This window comes from Magnolia sinica, chromosome 10 (assembly GCF_029962835.1).
Source record: "Magnolia sinica isolate HGM2019 chromosome 10, MsV1, whole genome shotgun sequence".
Taxonomy (NCBI): Eukaryota; Viridiplantae; Streptophyta; class Magnoliopsida; order Magnoliales; family Magnoliaceae; genus Magnolia; species Magnolia sinica.
Genome location: NC_080582.1, coordinates 5,487,704 through 5,503,069, shown reverse-complemented (window position 1 = coordinate 5,503,069; position 15,366 = coordinate 5,487,704). Strand labels below are relative to the sequence as shown.

The 15,366-nt window shown below is 40.8% G+C and overlaps 1 protein-coding gene across 6 annotated transcripts in view; it reads left to right on the top strand.

The window, feature by feature from the left end:
• Window positions 1-9,160: 9,160 nt before the first annotated feature.
• LOC131257832 (uncharacterized) overlaps window positions 9,161-15,366 on the top strand; it is a 37,134-nt gene continuing 30,928 nt past the window's right edge. For 2 of the 6 annotated variants that reach the window (XR_009177662.1, XR_009177658.1), the window contains exon 1: window positions 9,161-9,372. Coding sequence is in view for 1 of the 6 variants with exons in the window: in XM_058258740.1 (XP_058114723.1) it covers window positions 9,195-9,372 (178 nt within the window). In the remaining 5 variants the exon portion in view is untranslated. The remainder of the gene's footprint in view (window positions 9,373-15,366) is intronic. The other 4 variants (XR_009177659.1, XR_009177660.1, XM_058258740.1 and 1 more) reach the window with 3 other exon arrangements.

The following is a 15,366-nucleotide window of genomic DNA, read 5'->3' as shown; positions in this document are numbered from 1 at the left end:
CTTCTAATGTATGTTCCATGGGGCGATGGATGCTGGATGCAAATGAATCAGGACTAATGCAAAAAAGGACACTTAAAAAATTGCACGCGTGGGCAACGCAATCTAATCTTGGGTGTAAATGCGTGGACTTTGGAGGTTGGATATCGGCCGAAGTTAAAAGGGACTTCATATAATATCATTTCGGTTCTTAAAATACTGAAAGTGGGGTTGAAAATGATTAGACGGCTCTCTTTAAATATAGGATAGATTCATTCATGGAAATTGAATTTAGGAAAGAAAGAAAATGGAGAAGCAATTGCCGAGTGCTTTGCGTTTTTGGATGTTGGTTTTCTCTGTGATATTACTCAGTCTCCATTTGGAGAGGGCCGTGTGCATTCCTCACGAAGGTAATTAATAGCATTTTCACTATGAGAGGTTGTATGAATAGGTTTGTAATTTTATTTATTTATTTATTTATTTTTAACTGATTAATATTTTCCAGCTTTGAGTCAACTACATATACAGGCCAAATACATTTCGTGCTGGCCTAACTCAACAAAAGGCTCGTAGCCTCCATCTCTAATTCTGAAAAACTCTGGTTAACTCTCCCCAACTGTTCCTAGCACCATTCGATCTAGAACAAGCTCCCCTCAAGTTAGGAGGGGAAGGTCAGAAACTTCCATGAAATTCCTATCTAACTGACTGGCGCTGTCCAAGCAGGCTAAGCTACGATGCCCCAAATATAATGAAATCGCTTCTTCCAGCAGTAAATATTCCACGGGACTCGCCCTTCCGTGGAGAATAAGGTCACCACTACTGACCAGTCGCTTTCCACTTCCACCCTGTTGAAACCTTGGTCCAATCATAGATTCAGCCCGTCCACTACTCCTTTGTCTTCGGCCTGGAAGTTGGTTGCGATGCAATAGCTTTTGGAGAAGGCAAAAATGAGCTCACCTCTATCATATCTACAAACTCCCCCACTCCTCGATGAATAGGTTCGTATAATTGGAACCCATATTTCAGTGATCTAAACCAATGGTCAGCTGGCACCCATCATGGATGGACCGAGCCCAAATATCTCCTTGATAGGACAATCCTAGCCTCACAATTTGTGGCTTGAGAATAGATGGTTAGCAAAGGCATGCAGCAATAGTCCGTTCAACTGAGAAAGTGATTAATGGTGGTTGAGAGAATGTCAAAATATAGGAGATTTTTGGGACACGGTCCATGTACTTTGTGGCCCAACGAAGCCATGGTCTGCATCATTGAGCCTTGGGTCTCACTTGTACATATTAGCAACCAGTCTTTCAACTGTCTGGGTCTGTTGAAATTTAAAAGTGGAAATGTTATTGGGGTGGAAGTGATATTTCCGCAATTTAGTATTGTGGATCTCTCTCTCTCTCTCTCCCCACTTGAATCCCAACATGCCATGCCCCCAGTAGCATGCATGTATATGTTCGTATATGCATGCGAAGAGAAACGGTTGGGTTCAAGCCCCTGCCTCAGTGGTAGAGAGAGAGAGAGAGAGAGAGAGAGAGAGAGAGAGAGAGAGAGAGAGAGAATTGTTGGTTACATTTGTCACAATTGAGTGGTTAGGATTTCTTAATTGAGTTTGATTTTAGAGATTAGATATGTTGATCACATTTCTCATTGACAAGTCTACACAGACGTACATGAATGCCTGGTGTATGGAGGATGAGTCTTGCGAAGTTCTTCTGCTCTCTACTTTTGCATTTTTCCTAGTACCAGAGGACTGCATTTGGACCTTTTTATAAGACATTTGAAAATGGGGTTTTGTGGTGCAAGGTCTTGGAAGACAGCTCTTGCGTGGTAGGAGTCCCACACAACGTCCTCCCTCTCCTCTGCGAAGTCCTCCGAAGCATCAAATTCCACCACAAAGGGATCCTGTTACTCCTGTGAAACCCCCACCTGGACCAGAGAACCCCATGTCCTAACCAACTATACAATCTCTCTCTCTCTCTCTCTCTCTCTCTCTCTCTCTCTCTCTCTCTCTCTCCTGGTTGCAGATGCATGTGGGATGTAATCCCTAATTGAATATCATCCTTAATAAATGAGCATTTAAGGGACATTTTCCAGTGGTCTGGAATTTTTTGCATGTGCGGCCCATTTTTTAATCATACTTGCTGCATTTTATTTTTTTTCAAAAGAAGGGCCATGCCCTTGTATCTTTGTTAAGAAGTAACAGAGGATGTACAAGGTAGATTTTCGGGTGGGCTCCACACAAAAAGAATTGGGCCTCACCTATCATATCCGCTAAACAGATAATAGAAAAACAGAGCAGAAAAACAGAAACTTCATGACTTGTACTATCCTCCCTGCATAAAAAATCTCTAAAACCGAAACTCCCCTACCAGCATGACTTGGACTCCCTCATTTCAACAGAATTGCACCTCCCAAGAGCTGCACCTCCCAAGAGCTGCACGATGCTGCTGCTGCAGCACCGCTGAGAGATAGAATCACCCAAACCGCTATCTACTAAAACAAGTACTCCTACCAAAAGCCCCCAGACCGAGCTGAGCTCGCTGCCCAAACTCAAATGAGGAAGGTGCTGCCCTTCTGAGGATATCGAAAAGACTCTTTTCCTGAAACTCTTGCGTCAGACACACCGGAGGTAGAAGGCCTCTCAAGTAGTGGGCATCTCTCTCTTTCTCAAAGAAGGCAAGTCCTTTGTTGTGGTGCGGGTCCCTCAGTAATGCATACCCACTGGAAAAGGACTAGAGCTGTACAGAGAGCAGATAACTAATCTCTAGCAAACCCACTGGGCCACCGAGAACTGAGGCCATAGCTGCTCATGAGCCAGAATTTCATAAGCATTAGGATTCAACGATTCTAAAAGGGGCAGCAACCAAAACACCGCTGCAACTTCAATGGCTTGGAGATTCATCCACATGCGATCCTCAAGCTTGCAATACATTCCGTCACAAACATGACGGACCCCTACTCCACGACATGAACCCTCCAGCCAACAACATCAACCCTCTAGCCACGACATCAACCCATGGCAGCCGCACTCCACAGTGCAACCACGATGACTACTACACCACAGCAATGAAAACAACAGACTTGGCAATTCCAACTGTCTTGAGGCCATGATCAACCAATAAAAGAAAGACCAGCAACCCCGTTCTTCTGCTTGTTCTTCTGCTCTTCTACTCAGCAACCGGCAAGCCATTTCCCACTGGGCTTTCACTGCTGAGTGCTGCATTGTCGTACCCAGCCTCTACCGAATTGATTCCAAACAGCCCCATCAGTCAGCATCCGAACTTTATCCAAAATTACATCCAATCACTGGAACCAAAGCAGATTCCCATATGGACAGCCCTTGCTACCAAAGGCTGCAACTGCGGACAGGGACCGTCTTTAGTTGACCCTTCTTTTAACAGATGAGATTTTGGCCCATACATACCAAAATACCCAGCCCGGACTCCTGTCCTTGTTGAGCAAATCCACCATAGTCTTCGAGTCACTTTCTATGACAATTCTCAAACATGAACCCTAAAAGGATGCATACCAAAGGCTTAAATAGACCATGCCATAAGAAACAATGGTTACCGAACTCCTTCAAAAACTTTTTTTCTTTTTTTTCTCTTTTATTTATTTATTTATTTTATTTAAAAGTGGACGATAGCCGCAAAAATTCATTGATCAAGAGACTGTACAGCCATTCGGGAAGGACCTGGCACCAATGCCAGGTCCCACCTATCATGTAAGCTCAAGCTATATACAAAAAAACAAGCAAAACAAAACCAGACGAAAAAGGGGAGACACCACCGCCCACAAAACAAAATTAGAAACATCTTAAATGTACTACACTATAAGAAAACTTTGCCATTCGTACAATGTCTGTGGGTCCACTATTGCATATGTGTGGGATTCACTTTATCCATTAAACAAGAAATTTCATGGAAGGCAATGGTTAAAACCATGATCAACATCCGTCAATCATATGAAAGAAAGTAGCTTGTATTAAATGGACATTGTTATAAGTTATTAGGTTTTGTGGCTCACGGAGAGGTAGTATTAGAAAGAAGTTAGCATCTTCCTATATAAATAGAGTGCTAGAAAGAAAATGAACGGATTAAATATAGGTTCCAGTATACTCAATAACAAATCATGTTTACATTATTTCCTTGGAATTTGATAATACGTAGCTTTGTTTTTTCATTCAAAATCTGTGTGGTTGATCCAAAAACAAGGGCAATTTAATCTGAAAAGTTTTAAAAGTTTCCTTCTTTTTGAAGATTTTCCCGGCAAGGCTAATACAATTAAAATCCGTATATATAATTGTCTTAGTCCAGCATCAATGCCTAGACATGTTGAGGCAATGACCAACATCATCCTTAGATCATATGTTGCTCTCCCATGTTTCTTTGCATGAAATCCAGACACCATGAAAGAGGGGGGACGATTACCTTTGAATTTTTACAAGGTTTTTAGACTTGTTTGGGTCTCTTTCTCATCACGATGGTGAGCATGGTTTATGACCCGCACAAGTTGGGTTTGACTCAGATGAGTCGACTCGGACTTGGTGAGAATCGATCCGGTTCGACACCATGAATCACCCCAACTCAACGAGTAGGGCTGATTCAGCGCTGACTTGGTGAGTTGCAATTCAACTTGGGCCAAAAAACCATGATGGTCACTCTTGAAAACATAAAGGCACAACAATTCTGACTGCAACCGATCTTATGTAGATGCCGTTGGATAGAAATCTTATAGATCACAACCAAATCAACGGTCATTGATGTGACGCACTATGGTGGACTCGATCAGTTTTGGATGGACTAATCGTGCATTGCATTGTCTGTTGCTTATGGGGCTGTCAATGGGCTGGGCCTGGGGTTTGCTTGCCCCGGATTTTGAACCGTTTGGACAGGCCTTGCTAGTGGCTATTCAAAAAATTGATTTTGCCTGGCCCATTGACAGCCCTAGTTGCTTATTGCAATATTGATCTCTATAAAATGGCTTGGATGAACTATTTCCTTCTTCAAACAGTAACTTCTTGCTGGCATCAAGGTGGGGTCCACAGTCTGGAATCATGGATAAAATGGCTTGAATGGATTGTTTCCTTTCCTTCAAACAGGAACTTCTTGCCGTTATCCGAGTGGGGTCTACAGTCCAAATGGATTTGATGGCATATGCAAACCGATGTCAAACGTTCACCTGGGAGATTATAGATTATTAGTGGTGGCCGCCCCCATCTTAACCGTTCCCTGTGGCGTGGCCCACCTGAGTTTAGATCTACCTAATTTCCAAGGCACCAAGGAGAACATGAGAGGTCCATGATACATTCATGAAATCCACTCCAACCATTAGATCTGTAATGACAAATTTTCATCACATAAAAACCATGCAAATTCATCATTCAGGCAGGCCACATCAAGGAAAACAGTGGGAGAGGCGACCTCTACCGTTGAATTTTTACATGGCCTATTATAATATCCATATGAAATCCACTCCAACCATTAGATGACTTGTAAAATTAAATTCATTCGTGGGACTAAAAAAATTACGTCTATAAGTGACTTATGTGGGCCGTGCCAAGTCCAACAGTTTCGATGGTAGGCATCCCCTGGACTATTTCTACGCATGTGGTCCAACTGAATTATGGATGTTACTGATTTTTTGATCCCCATTACTAAATTCTCGTCATGCACCTAATGGTCGGAGTGGATTACACATACACATCGATGTGTGTTCCACATGCATTTTTTGAAAAACAAATAATAAATAGATAAAAAGCGCTGATGCTGATCTTGATTATCCTGGAGGAAAGCTCGTGGTCCATTTTATCGTATCAGACAAAAATCATGGCATTGTAGAGCAAAGACAGAGAGAATCATGCCCGTGGAAAACATGGGTCATTCATTAGTCAGAGTCCCTCTTGCACATGTATCTTCCCATAATAGACCATCTGTAGGCCACGCATGCACGTTGACCTTATAAAGTCACCTATAATTTTCTAACCGTTGGAAGTTCTCTCACGGATGTGTCACATCCTATTAGTGCACCAGCCTGATTTTTGGACCATGGCATGTTCACTAGATACCACACCAGATGAACCGGTTGGATCTCCCAAAACGGTGCCATGTTGGCACATCTAACTTGAAGAAAATGGTCAATCTCATGCCAGGGAGTCGTGTTGGACGGTGTAAGGACGTTGGAGATGTGAGATGGACCCTTCTATATGTATGATGTAAGCAATCATGGTCAGAAATTTGATTGGAGGGGTAAAATTAAAAATTAAAATTTTTTTAAAATAAAATTAAAAAAAAAAAAAAAAAAAAACACATAAAATGGTGAAGCTATTTAAAGAGGGTTGTGCGTGCTCAGAGTGTGGTCCCTGTCGTCGTATTGCTTGGATCATGGTCTCTAGTGGTAGAATCAAGGAACACTTGCTTCCATACTCCTCTCTAAGGGTACATGTACATCTTTCTATTTTGAAATACCTACTTTCTCTCCTCGGCTTCAATCCTTTGGATCGTATGGTCTGTGGTCAGGTCTCGCCAAAGGATCTTGGCCGTTGGATTAGATCTTCTCTCAGCATGAACAATTATAACGTCTTGGTGCGTTAGAATGCAATAGGGGTGCACACGGAACTGATAAACCGGACTGGAAGAGAGCAAACCGTGTGGTTTAGTCCGGTTATGAAGTGCACCAGTTCCAGTTCTGAAAATCGAAGAACTGGTTAGTACGGCTCGGTTTTTGGTCTGGGGTCCGTAGAACTGAACCGAATTGTAGAACCGAACCTTGGAACCGGACCCCTTTATTAATAAATATTTAAAATTTATTTTTTTAACATATAATTTATACAATTCAGCCAATAAATACATTGACAGGAATATCATTTTGCGAACATGAAAGGGTTATAAAAACAAAACATGAAAAGATTGATTTTGGAAACATAAAAGGGTTATAAAAACAAAACATGATAAGATTACTTTCCGTGAAAATTTTTTAGTAGAGGAGCTTAGGCTGGATTCATCATTAAAAAAACAAAAAAAAAAACAAAAAAAAAAAAAACAAAAAACATATAATTGAGCTGGATTATAAAAACAAACCATGCAATTGGGCTACATTATAAAAAGCCTAGAACTGAACAAGAACCAAACTGGTTTTTTATGGTCCAGTACTTCCAATTTGGTTCTAGGTAGCAAACGGTCCGGCTCGGTTCTAGTTTTTCTGGAACCGTTGGGAGCCGTTGGCTTATAGTTTCACCCCGCAACCAGACCGAACTCAACCATGTGCGCGCCCACACACTAGTTTGTACTTAGGGCCCATGGTTCATGGATCCCAACTGTTCATCTGATGGAAACCACATTTGATGGGTTGTTGATAAATAAATAAAAATCACATCTGTTTATTCTGGCCCTTTGATTGGTTAACTGGAAATAAATGGACACATAAACACCAACAAAGGTCCAAAATAACGTCCATGGATGAAATGGGTAGTATTGACTGATTAAAAAATAAATAAAAAAAATCTTAGGTAATTGTCCGTCCAATGTGGCCCATCATATCAACAGTATGGATTGCCCAAACATGGTCATAAATTGAACAAAATAGAGGCACCATAACCGTACAAATCAACCATTAGCATCAAGCGTTTTATGAACATGATACTCTTCAGGTTCCCATGCATCAGGACCCTATCAACCTCATCTAAGTTCATTTAATGGGCAGAACGCACCAATCAAACGGCTAAGATTCTCGGATCACCACAAATCTTAAGCTGTGACCTGTCAATTTGGTATCCCACCGTATCAACGGCTCCAGATAGCCGTAGACATGGACCATGCGCATGGTCGAGTTGTGGGAGAATCTCCGTCGCCAAGAAGGGTCAAACAGGCTGGCTATGCGAAGTTCCAGAAATCATTGGTTTAAATGGCCTGATTGGGGCAGCCGTAGGCTCACCTACTCATTGAAATTGAAACTGCGACAGGACCTACCCTGGCTATTGATGCGGCAGGAAATTCTAGGGCCAGATCTGGGTCATTTATTTAGTGGGCCCCAAAAGACGGCTGAGATCGGATATTATTACCATAGATGAGCCTAGATAAAAGGGAACGGTTGCCGTGCAGTGCGATCTTTTCCACAAATATTCGACTTCCCAGGACATCCGGACCATGAAAATGGTAGAGCAACCATGGAGATCACCCCGTTCAAAAATCGGGGCGACCCACTTACTAGGTGGGCCACACCAGCATGTTGACTTAGACAGTGTGTTGGCGATGGTGTGTATCTTTCACAAAAAAAAACAGCAGGTCACTTACTAGGTGGGCTACACCAGCATGTTGATTTAGACAGCGTGTTGATTGATGGTGTGTATCTTTCATATAAAAACAAATCAGCAGGTCACTGATGTAGAGCGGGTCACGGATAGTTACATACCCAAGATGGACGGTGTGTATCTTTCATGAAAAAACAGCAAGTGGGCCGCACCACGTGAACTTAAGAGGTTTCGGGGGAGCAAATTTACATTGCTCCTGTTGTTGCGGTCAAACAATAAGTGAAGTCCAGCTATTCTGCGGTGTTCATCTGAATTTTATACGATCAGATTTTCGTAACAGTGAAGTTACAGGTAGTATACTGCTATTTAAAACTAAATTAGATTTATTAATCAGGAAAAATCACAATACTTTTGCAACCAAACACAACCTTAAATATATTTCATTTCATTATTAAATAATAGGTGAAGTCAAATGAAGACTTGTAAAATTCTTCAAGTTGACCCAACGAGGCTGACGATTGAGCCTGAGTCAAGTTTTCGGGTTTCAGAACTATGGCCTGAATTTTAAGCCATCGTATGTTCATAGCTCACCTAGCAGATGCACAGGCCAAGTCCTGCTTACAAGTTCCACGTTGGCATGTGTAACTCAAAGAAGACCCTATGATCTCATACGATAGATTGCAGTTGAATGCATGGTTTAAGACTCGGACTTGGTAGAACACAATCTAGTTCAACACAACGAGTGAACAACGACTCAGCTGAGTCAGGCCAATTCACCTCTGACTCGGATGAGTCATGACTAGACTCAAATCCAGACGAGTTGGTCTAAGTCGTTGAATCTTTAACCATGGTTGGATGGGCAAGGTTGGTGAAGACGTGAGATTCACCTCTATTTATATGTCATTGATGGGTGAGAAGCCAGATGGGCAAGGTTGGTGAAGACGTGAGATTCACCTCTATTTATATGTCATGGATGGGTGAGAAGCCAGATGGGAAAGTAGGAGAAAGAAAAGAACAGAAGATGAAGAAGCTATCTCATGGGGCTTTCTGCACTTGCATTTGTGCTCTTCTGATAATATTGCTAGGACCATGGTCTCTCATGGTAGAAACGAGTGCCTCATACACGGATCTTCCTTTCCAAGGTACATCTCCCACTTTTCTGCCTTTCAGTGATAGCACTCGGTGAAAATGGTTCAACTACAAACAAAAGTTCCAGACTGCACTGATACGTTTTGTCTTCTTCTTGTTGTTGTTATTTATTAATTTATTAATTATTAATTAATTTATTTTTTTCATTCCAAAATTGTACGGTTGTTGCACCATCGAATTGAAAGGCAATTTTTAGGGGGCGTTTGGATTCACTATCCAATTGAATTGTATGTTATCAGTCTATCATACAACATGATATGAAGGGCGCACTGCGATGTTTGAATGAGATCCAGTCCATCTATCATCTGTTCCCTCTTGTTTTCTCTTTGGATATGAAAGATAATGCCGACCCAAAAATCGAGCAAGCCACACTGTGCAAAATCATGTGTAAAACCTCTAAAATCATGTGGTGGCTCGCCCGAGTTTTGAAGTTGCCCATTTTTTGGAGTTTCCATACTTCTTGGTAAAGCCGCCTCTTCTGATCGTATTGGATGACATATACAAAACATGGTGGACCCTACACACAGCCCGGAAGGCTTTTAATGGTGGGTGCTCCCCTTCCAACTGCTTCTATGGTGTGGCCACCTGAGTCCTGGATTCTCTGCACCAAGGAGAATTTGATGGGGTGCAGAAGACGGATGGATTGTGTCTTTAAAAAAAAAAAACACTCTGTGGAGCCCACAGCAATTCATTTCATACGGAAACTTTACAGGATAATTGACATTCGGGCTGCCCCCAGACAGAAAAATTCTCCCGGGACGGCCTATCTTTTAAGAACCCTATGCACGGCAACGGAGCCGAGCCAACAGGAGAAAGAAAGAAAGAAAAAAAAACTACACCCACCTGAGGGATTCTCTAATGTACCCCAGCCCCACTCTATATAACAAAAAAAGCGCTCTAATGAGGAGAGGGAGATCCGACGCATCAGAGATCTGGGTTGTCGATCACGTGGACCCCACCTTTGATGATGGATACCTCCTCCCAAAAATCACTTTGATTGGATGATGCTTATATGCCACTTTAGCTATAAAGGAGGACGAGAAAAAATAAAAGAGAGGAGAGGAGGGAGACAACACGCCCACCAAAAAGCTTTCCAGCCAAAACAGAAAACAAACAGGCTAAAGAAAACAAAAACCAACGGGGCCTTTTCTGTACCGAGGATAATTGGATGATCCAAACCATCCAATCAATATCTAGGATAATTGGATTGTCCAAATTTATTATATTAGAAAGGACCAATGAGTGATATAGATAATCCATCATAGGGGAATGGGGACTACCTTCGATAGTCGATCCCACCCAAAGAGAACTTTCATTAGATGTTCGTGATTATCATCCAATCAATATCCATATACTAAATTTTTGGTATTATTTATAATATAAGTCCAATGATTGATGTGCCCTGGCCATCCTATAGGCCCACCTTGGATTGCTAGTCTTTCTTAAGAGTCAGTTTATTTGGTGATCATAATTATCCAATCATGTATATGAAATGAATGGACAGTATTAATTATATTAGATATGGTCCCATCAGTTATTTAGATTGTTCATCATGATGTGTCCACAATGAACCATCTTGTTGGGCGCAGAAGCCACCTTAGATCAAATCAAATAAGGAATAGAAAAAGAAAAATTCAAGTAAATAACTGATGTAGAGAGGGCTGTAGACACTTTCATGTCTAAGATGGATCAGAGAAGGCTCGATCAGAGACAGAAATCATCAAGACCGTCAATTCGGAGTAGTTATCCTCATCACGTTCATCCTTGCGTCAATAACAGACTCTCAAACTCTTTACATATTTTGCTAATTAGAGTAGATTGATTATTTTCTACCTCACTGTTCTGATTATAATAAATCAATCATTGCTTTATGTTGGGGGTAACCATCTAATTAATGTCTACGAAAATGGACAAAAATGGACAGGTAACCATCTAATTAATGTCTACGAAAATGGATGGCCCATATCAAATAATATTATAGTGGTCTTGTCATTGATCTAGACATTTTTACATTGAGCCAACCTTTCATTACCATTCCCACTACATATCACTTTGATCCGATGATCCAAGCCCAGCCTATTTATGGTGTGAGTGTCCCTCCACCTTCGTCAATATGTTCCCATGCAGAGTTCCCATCTCACACGTGCGGGGGGGTGTTGAAGTGATAAAGTCCCTTGATATACATTGATACACCACACTCTAACAGCTTAAGCTTTTGGAGTAAATGGTTGTTTGACATGGTATCAGAGCGGAAGGTCCTATGTTCGAATCTCGAGAGCAACAAATATGCCTCGCTAATATATTATTCTCCCACGGGGGGTCAGGAAAATCAGGTCCGGCCCAGGGACCGGGAAATTAAGCCCAGCCTATTTATGGTGTGAGTGTCCCTCCACCTTCGTCAATATGTTCCCGTGCGGAGTTCCCACCTCGCACGTGCGGGGGGGTGTTGAAGTGATAAAGTCCCTTGATATACATGACTTCGACTTGAAGATTGTAACCATCAGATCATTAGATATAGGAAATTAACGGAGGGTTCCTACACATTATGCAAGAAAATGTCGTTCTAATGATATATACTGTTTATCATGTGGTAGCAGCTTTGGTGGTCAATCCCTACCAAAAATGATCACTTTCATCAGCCCATCAATGTTTTTAGGAAATTGAATAGTATATGATTTTATTTATTTTTATTTTATATTTTTATTTTTTTGGGGTGAGCTTGTTAGTACACACCCATGTCAGTACACACACATCATGTAGCCACCCCCACTAGGGATCGACACCAAGACCTCAAGTGTTGAAACGAGGTATCTCCACTCAGTCTGCCAGTTCACTTTCACATAATGATCCCAACATTCTAATCATGAATTAGAAATGAATATTCTATATTTATTACTATCAAACGGTTAATCAGCCATGTGTACTATCCATCATGTGGGGCCCAAATTTTATGGCCAATGCCTCCTAAAAAATCACCTTGATCAATAATGGATACTATAAGGTCTTATCAGCTATACAAACACCTTCGTGAGATTATGGATAGGAAATGAAAGGTCCATATTAATTGTAACAGAGGAGGACTATTACTGGTTTGGACTGTCCATCGTGTGGGGTTCCAAAAAGTTATATTGATTGTGACTAGTGTATCAATTATGACTAGTCTACCACTTAACTATTCCAAAAAGTCATATTGATTTTCTATAATCTATCACGCGGTCCATAGCCAGCCATCCAAACTTCTACATGAGTGTACAAGGCAGCACTTCTACAAGCCAACCATTTTCCAAAGGGGCAGACAAGTCCTAGATCCAATCCTTCCATCATGTGGGCCCCACCATAAAGATGCACTGGACAAAAGATGGGGTGTCCAGTGATGTTGATCTACAATCAAAGAAACACATTTCCAAGCCTTTCTTTTGTGCTAACAAGATGTCTTGGACGGCAGATCCAACCAAGCGCATTGATACCCTGCAATTGAGGTTTGCTAATCCACGTGTCAGTACAGGCACTCCCATATATTGTACCGCAGCACTCTTGTGGACGGCAAATCGTCTTATATGTCATACACCTAGGGTTGAAAGTCAGGCCAGTTGGGTTGGGTTGGTGCTCAACCCTTGAACAACCCTGTACCTCAACTGATCATGTATAGCGGATCACAGACACTTTCTTGTCAAAGATGGACTGGAGAAGGCCCGAGGGGAGGTGGAAACAATTCAAACCGTCAAATCATTAGATCAGTCATATCTTGCAAATCTAGATGAGTTTTTTAAAATATTATATATGATTTTGTATAAAAATACATGCTTAAGCCAACCAACCCTCTAAGCTAGGTTGTGGTTGTGCATGCTGAATTTGTGAGATTCCATATGATCGACAGTCAAAAGTCTTATTTAATTTTGCTTTTCTATCCCTAGTAAGCTTTAATTCAAGTATAACTTTTGATCCTCTAAGTTGTAGAAGTACTGCCCAACATGAAAAGGGCTTAGAAAAATCACGAGAATAACATGATTGGTACATATTGGGCACTTGCCATTTTTGGACGAAAACCACAGTTTTGTAGGAATGGAGGTCATCCATAAATAGTAAGTTTACTATTTATAGTAAGTCACGTTTTTAGGGCGTTTGAGTTGGAATCTAAGTTTAAAACTATGTCCTAAGTTTGATTTCCTTATTTAAAAGTTGAAATTTTATTTTTTATTTTTGCCATCAATCAAATTATTTTAAATTTATTAGGAATTATTCATGCTTTTATCTCTCGTGGATTCAAGGAAGCTCTGTGAGGAGTCCATAGAGCTCTGTGGATTCGTAGTAGTTATTCCCTGAGAAAGACGGTGGTTGACCTCATCGTGTTCCTCCCTGCGCCAAGTTGTATCAAAGCGAGAACTCCACTCTTGACAATGGTAATTACAACTCTTACATGCCCAATAGAACAAGGCGTTCATTCGATCATGGTTGTGGTGAGACGCCTTCTTCGATCATGATTCATTCCTAGTGATTACGAGTAGGAGTTATTCCAACAATACCAAGGTTGTCGACAAGGAAATCAAATTGTCACAGATTACACCGTATAATTCCAGTGGTTGGCGACGCGGAATGATTTATTAGAGACCGAATCGCAGAAGGTAGTGTGGTTGGGATTGTGGGCATTTATGCAGATATACAAGCTAAGTTACAAGCTTCGAATGACAAGTACAGGGAGCAAGCCGACAAGTATTAATGGCAAAAGATGTTAGAGGTGGGTGACAATATTATGGTTCAGTTACGCAAGAAGATATTTCCATTCGGGACCTACAACAAGCTGAACAACAAGAAGATTGGATTGATACCAATCCTCCAAAAGATCAACAACAACACTTACTTTATTGATCTTCTAAATGACATGGAGATCGCACATACTTTCGACGTTGTAGACCTAAACAAGTATCATGAATCAAAGATAGATTAAAACCCAAGGTAGAGTTCTTTTGAAGTGAAGGGGATTGATATCGAGAAGGTCGTAGACACTTTCATGGCAAAGATGGATTAGAGAAGGCCCGATCGGAGGTGGAAATTATCTAGACCATCGGAACCTTAAATCAGTCATACCTCGCAAACTTGGATGATTTTTTTGACATATTATATACAATTTTAGGGTAGGAGAACCTACTTAAGCCAACCAAACCTCTATATGGGGTTGCACACGCCAGATTTACGAGATTCCATTTGATCGAAGGCTAAAAGTCCTATTTAATTTCATTTTTACTATATATGGTAAGCTTTAGTTTGAGTATAGCTGTTGATCCTTTGAATTGTAAAAGTCATGCCCAATATGAAAAGGGCTTAGAAAAGTTAAGAGAATAATGTGGTTAGGTTAAATTGGACACTAATTTTGGACAAAAACCACAAAGTCTAGTAGGAATAATATAGGCCGTTATAGATAGTAAGTTTACTATTTATATTCAGTCACGTTTTTATGGTATTATAGTTGGAATCTAAGTCTAAAACTCCATCCTAGGTTTGAGTTCCTCACTTAAAAAGTTATAATTTTATTTATTTTTTATATATTTCAAATTTATTAGGAAGTATTCCTACTATTCTCCCTCGTGAATTCAAAGAAGCTTTGTGAGGAGTCTAGAGAGCTCCGTGGATTTGGAGTAGTTATTCCTTGAGAAAGATGGTGATGGACCTCATCGCATCCCTCCCTGTGCCAGCAACCTAACCTCGGGTTGGTAATTCTCAGCCCAAGCCCAACCCAAGCATGTTCAGTTGGGTTGGTAGAGTAGATACATGCTAATATTTTTGTTATTACGTTAGTCTATTATATTTTAATATACATCTTATTTTTTATACTTATAATTTTATTAATTATATATGTGATTATTTATTGTAAACATAGGACAACTACTCTTTTAAAAGTCATGTTGTGTAGTACGCAATCTATTTGGGAGAGAGAAATCCAACATATCTTGTTAGCCTGAGTCATTAGAAATGATGTGGCCCAATGAGAC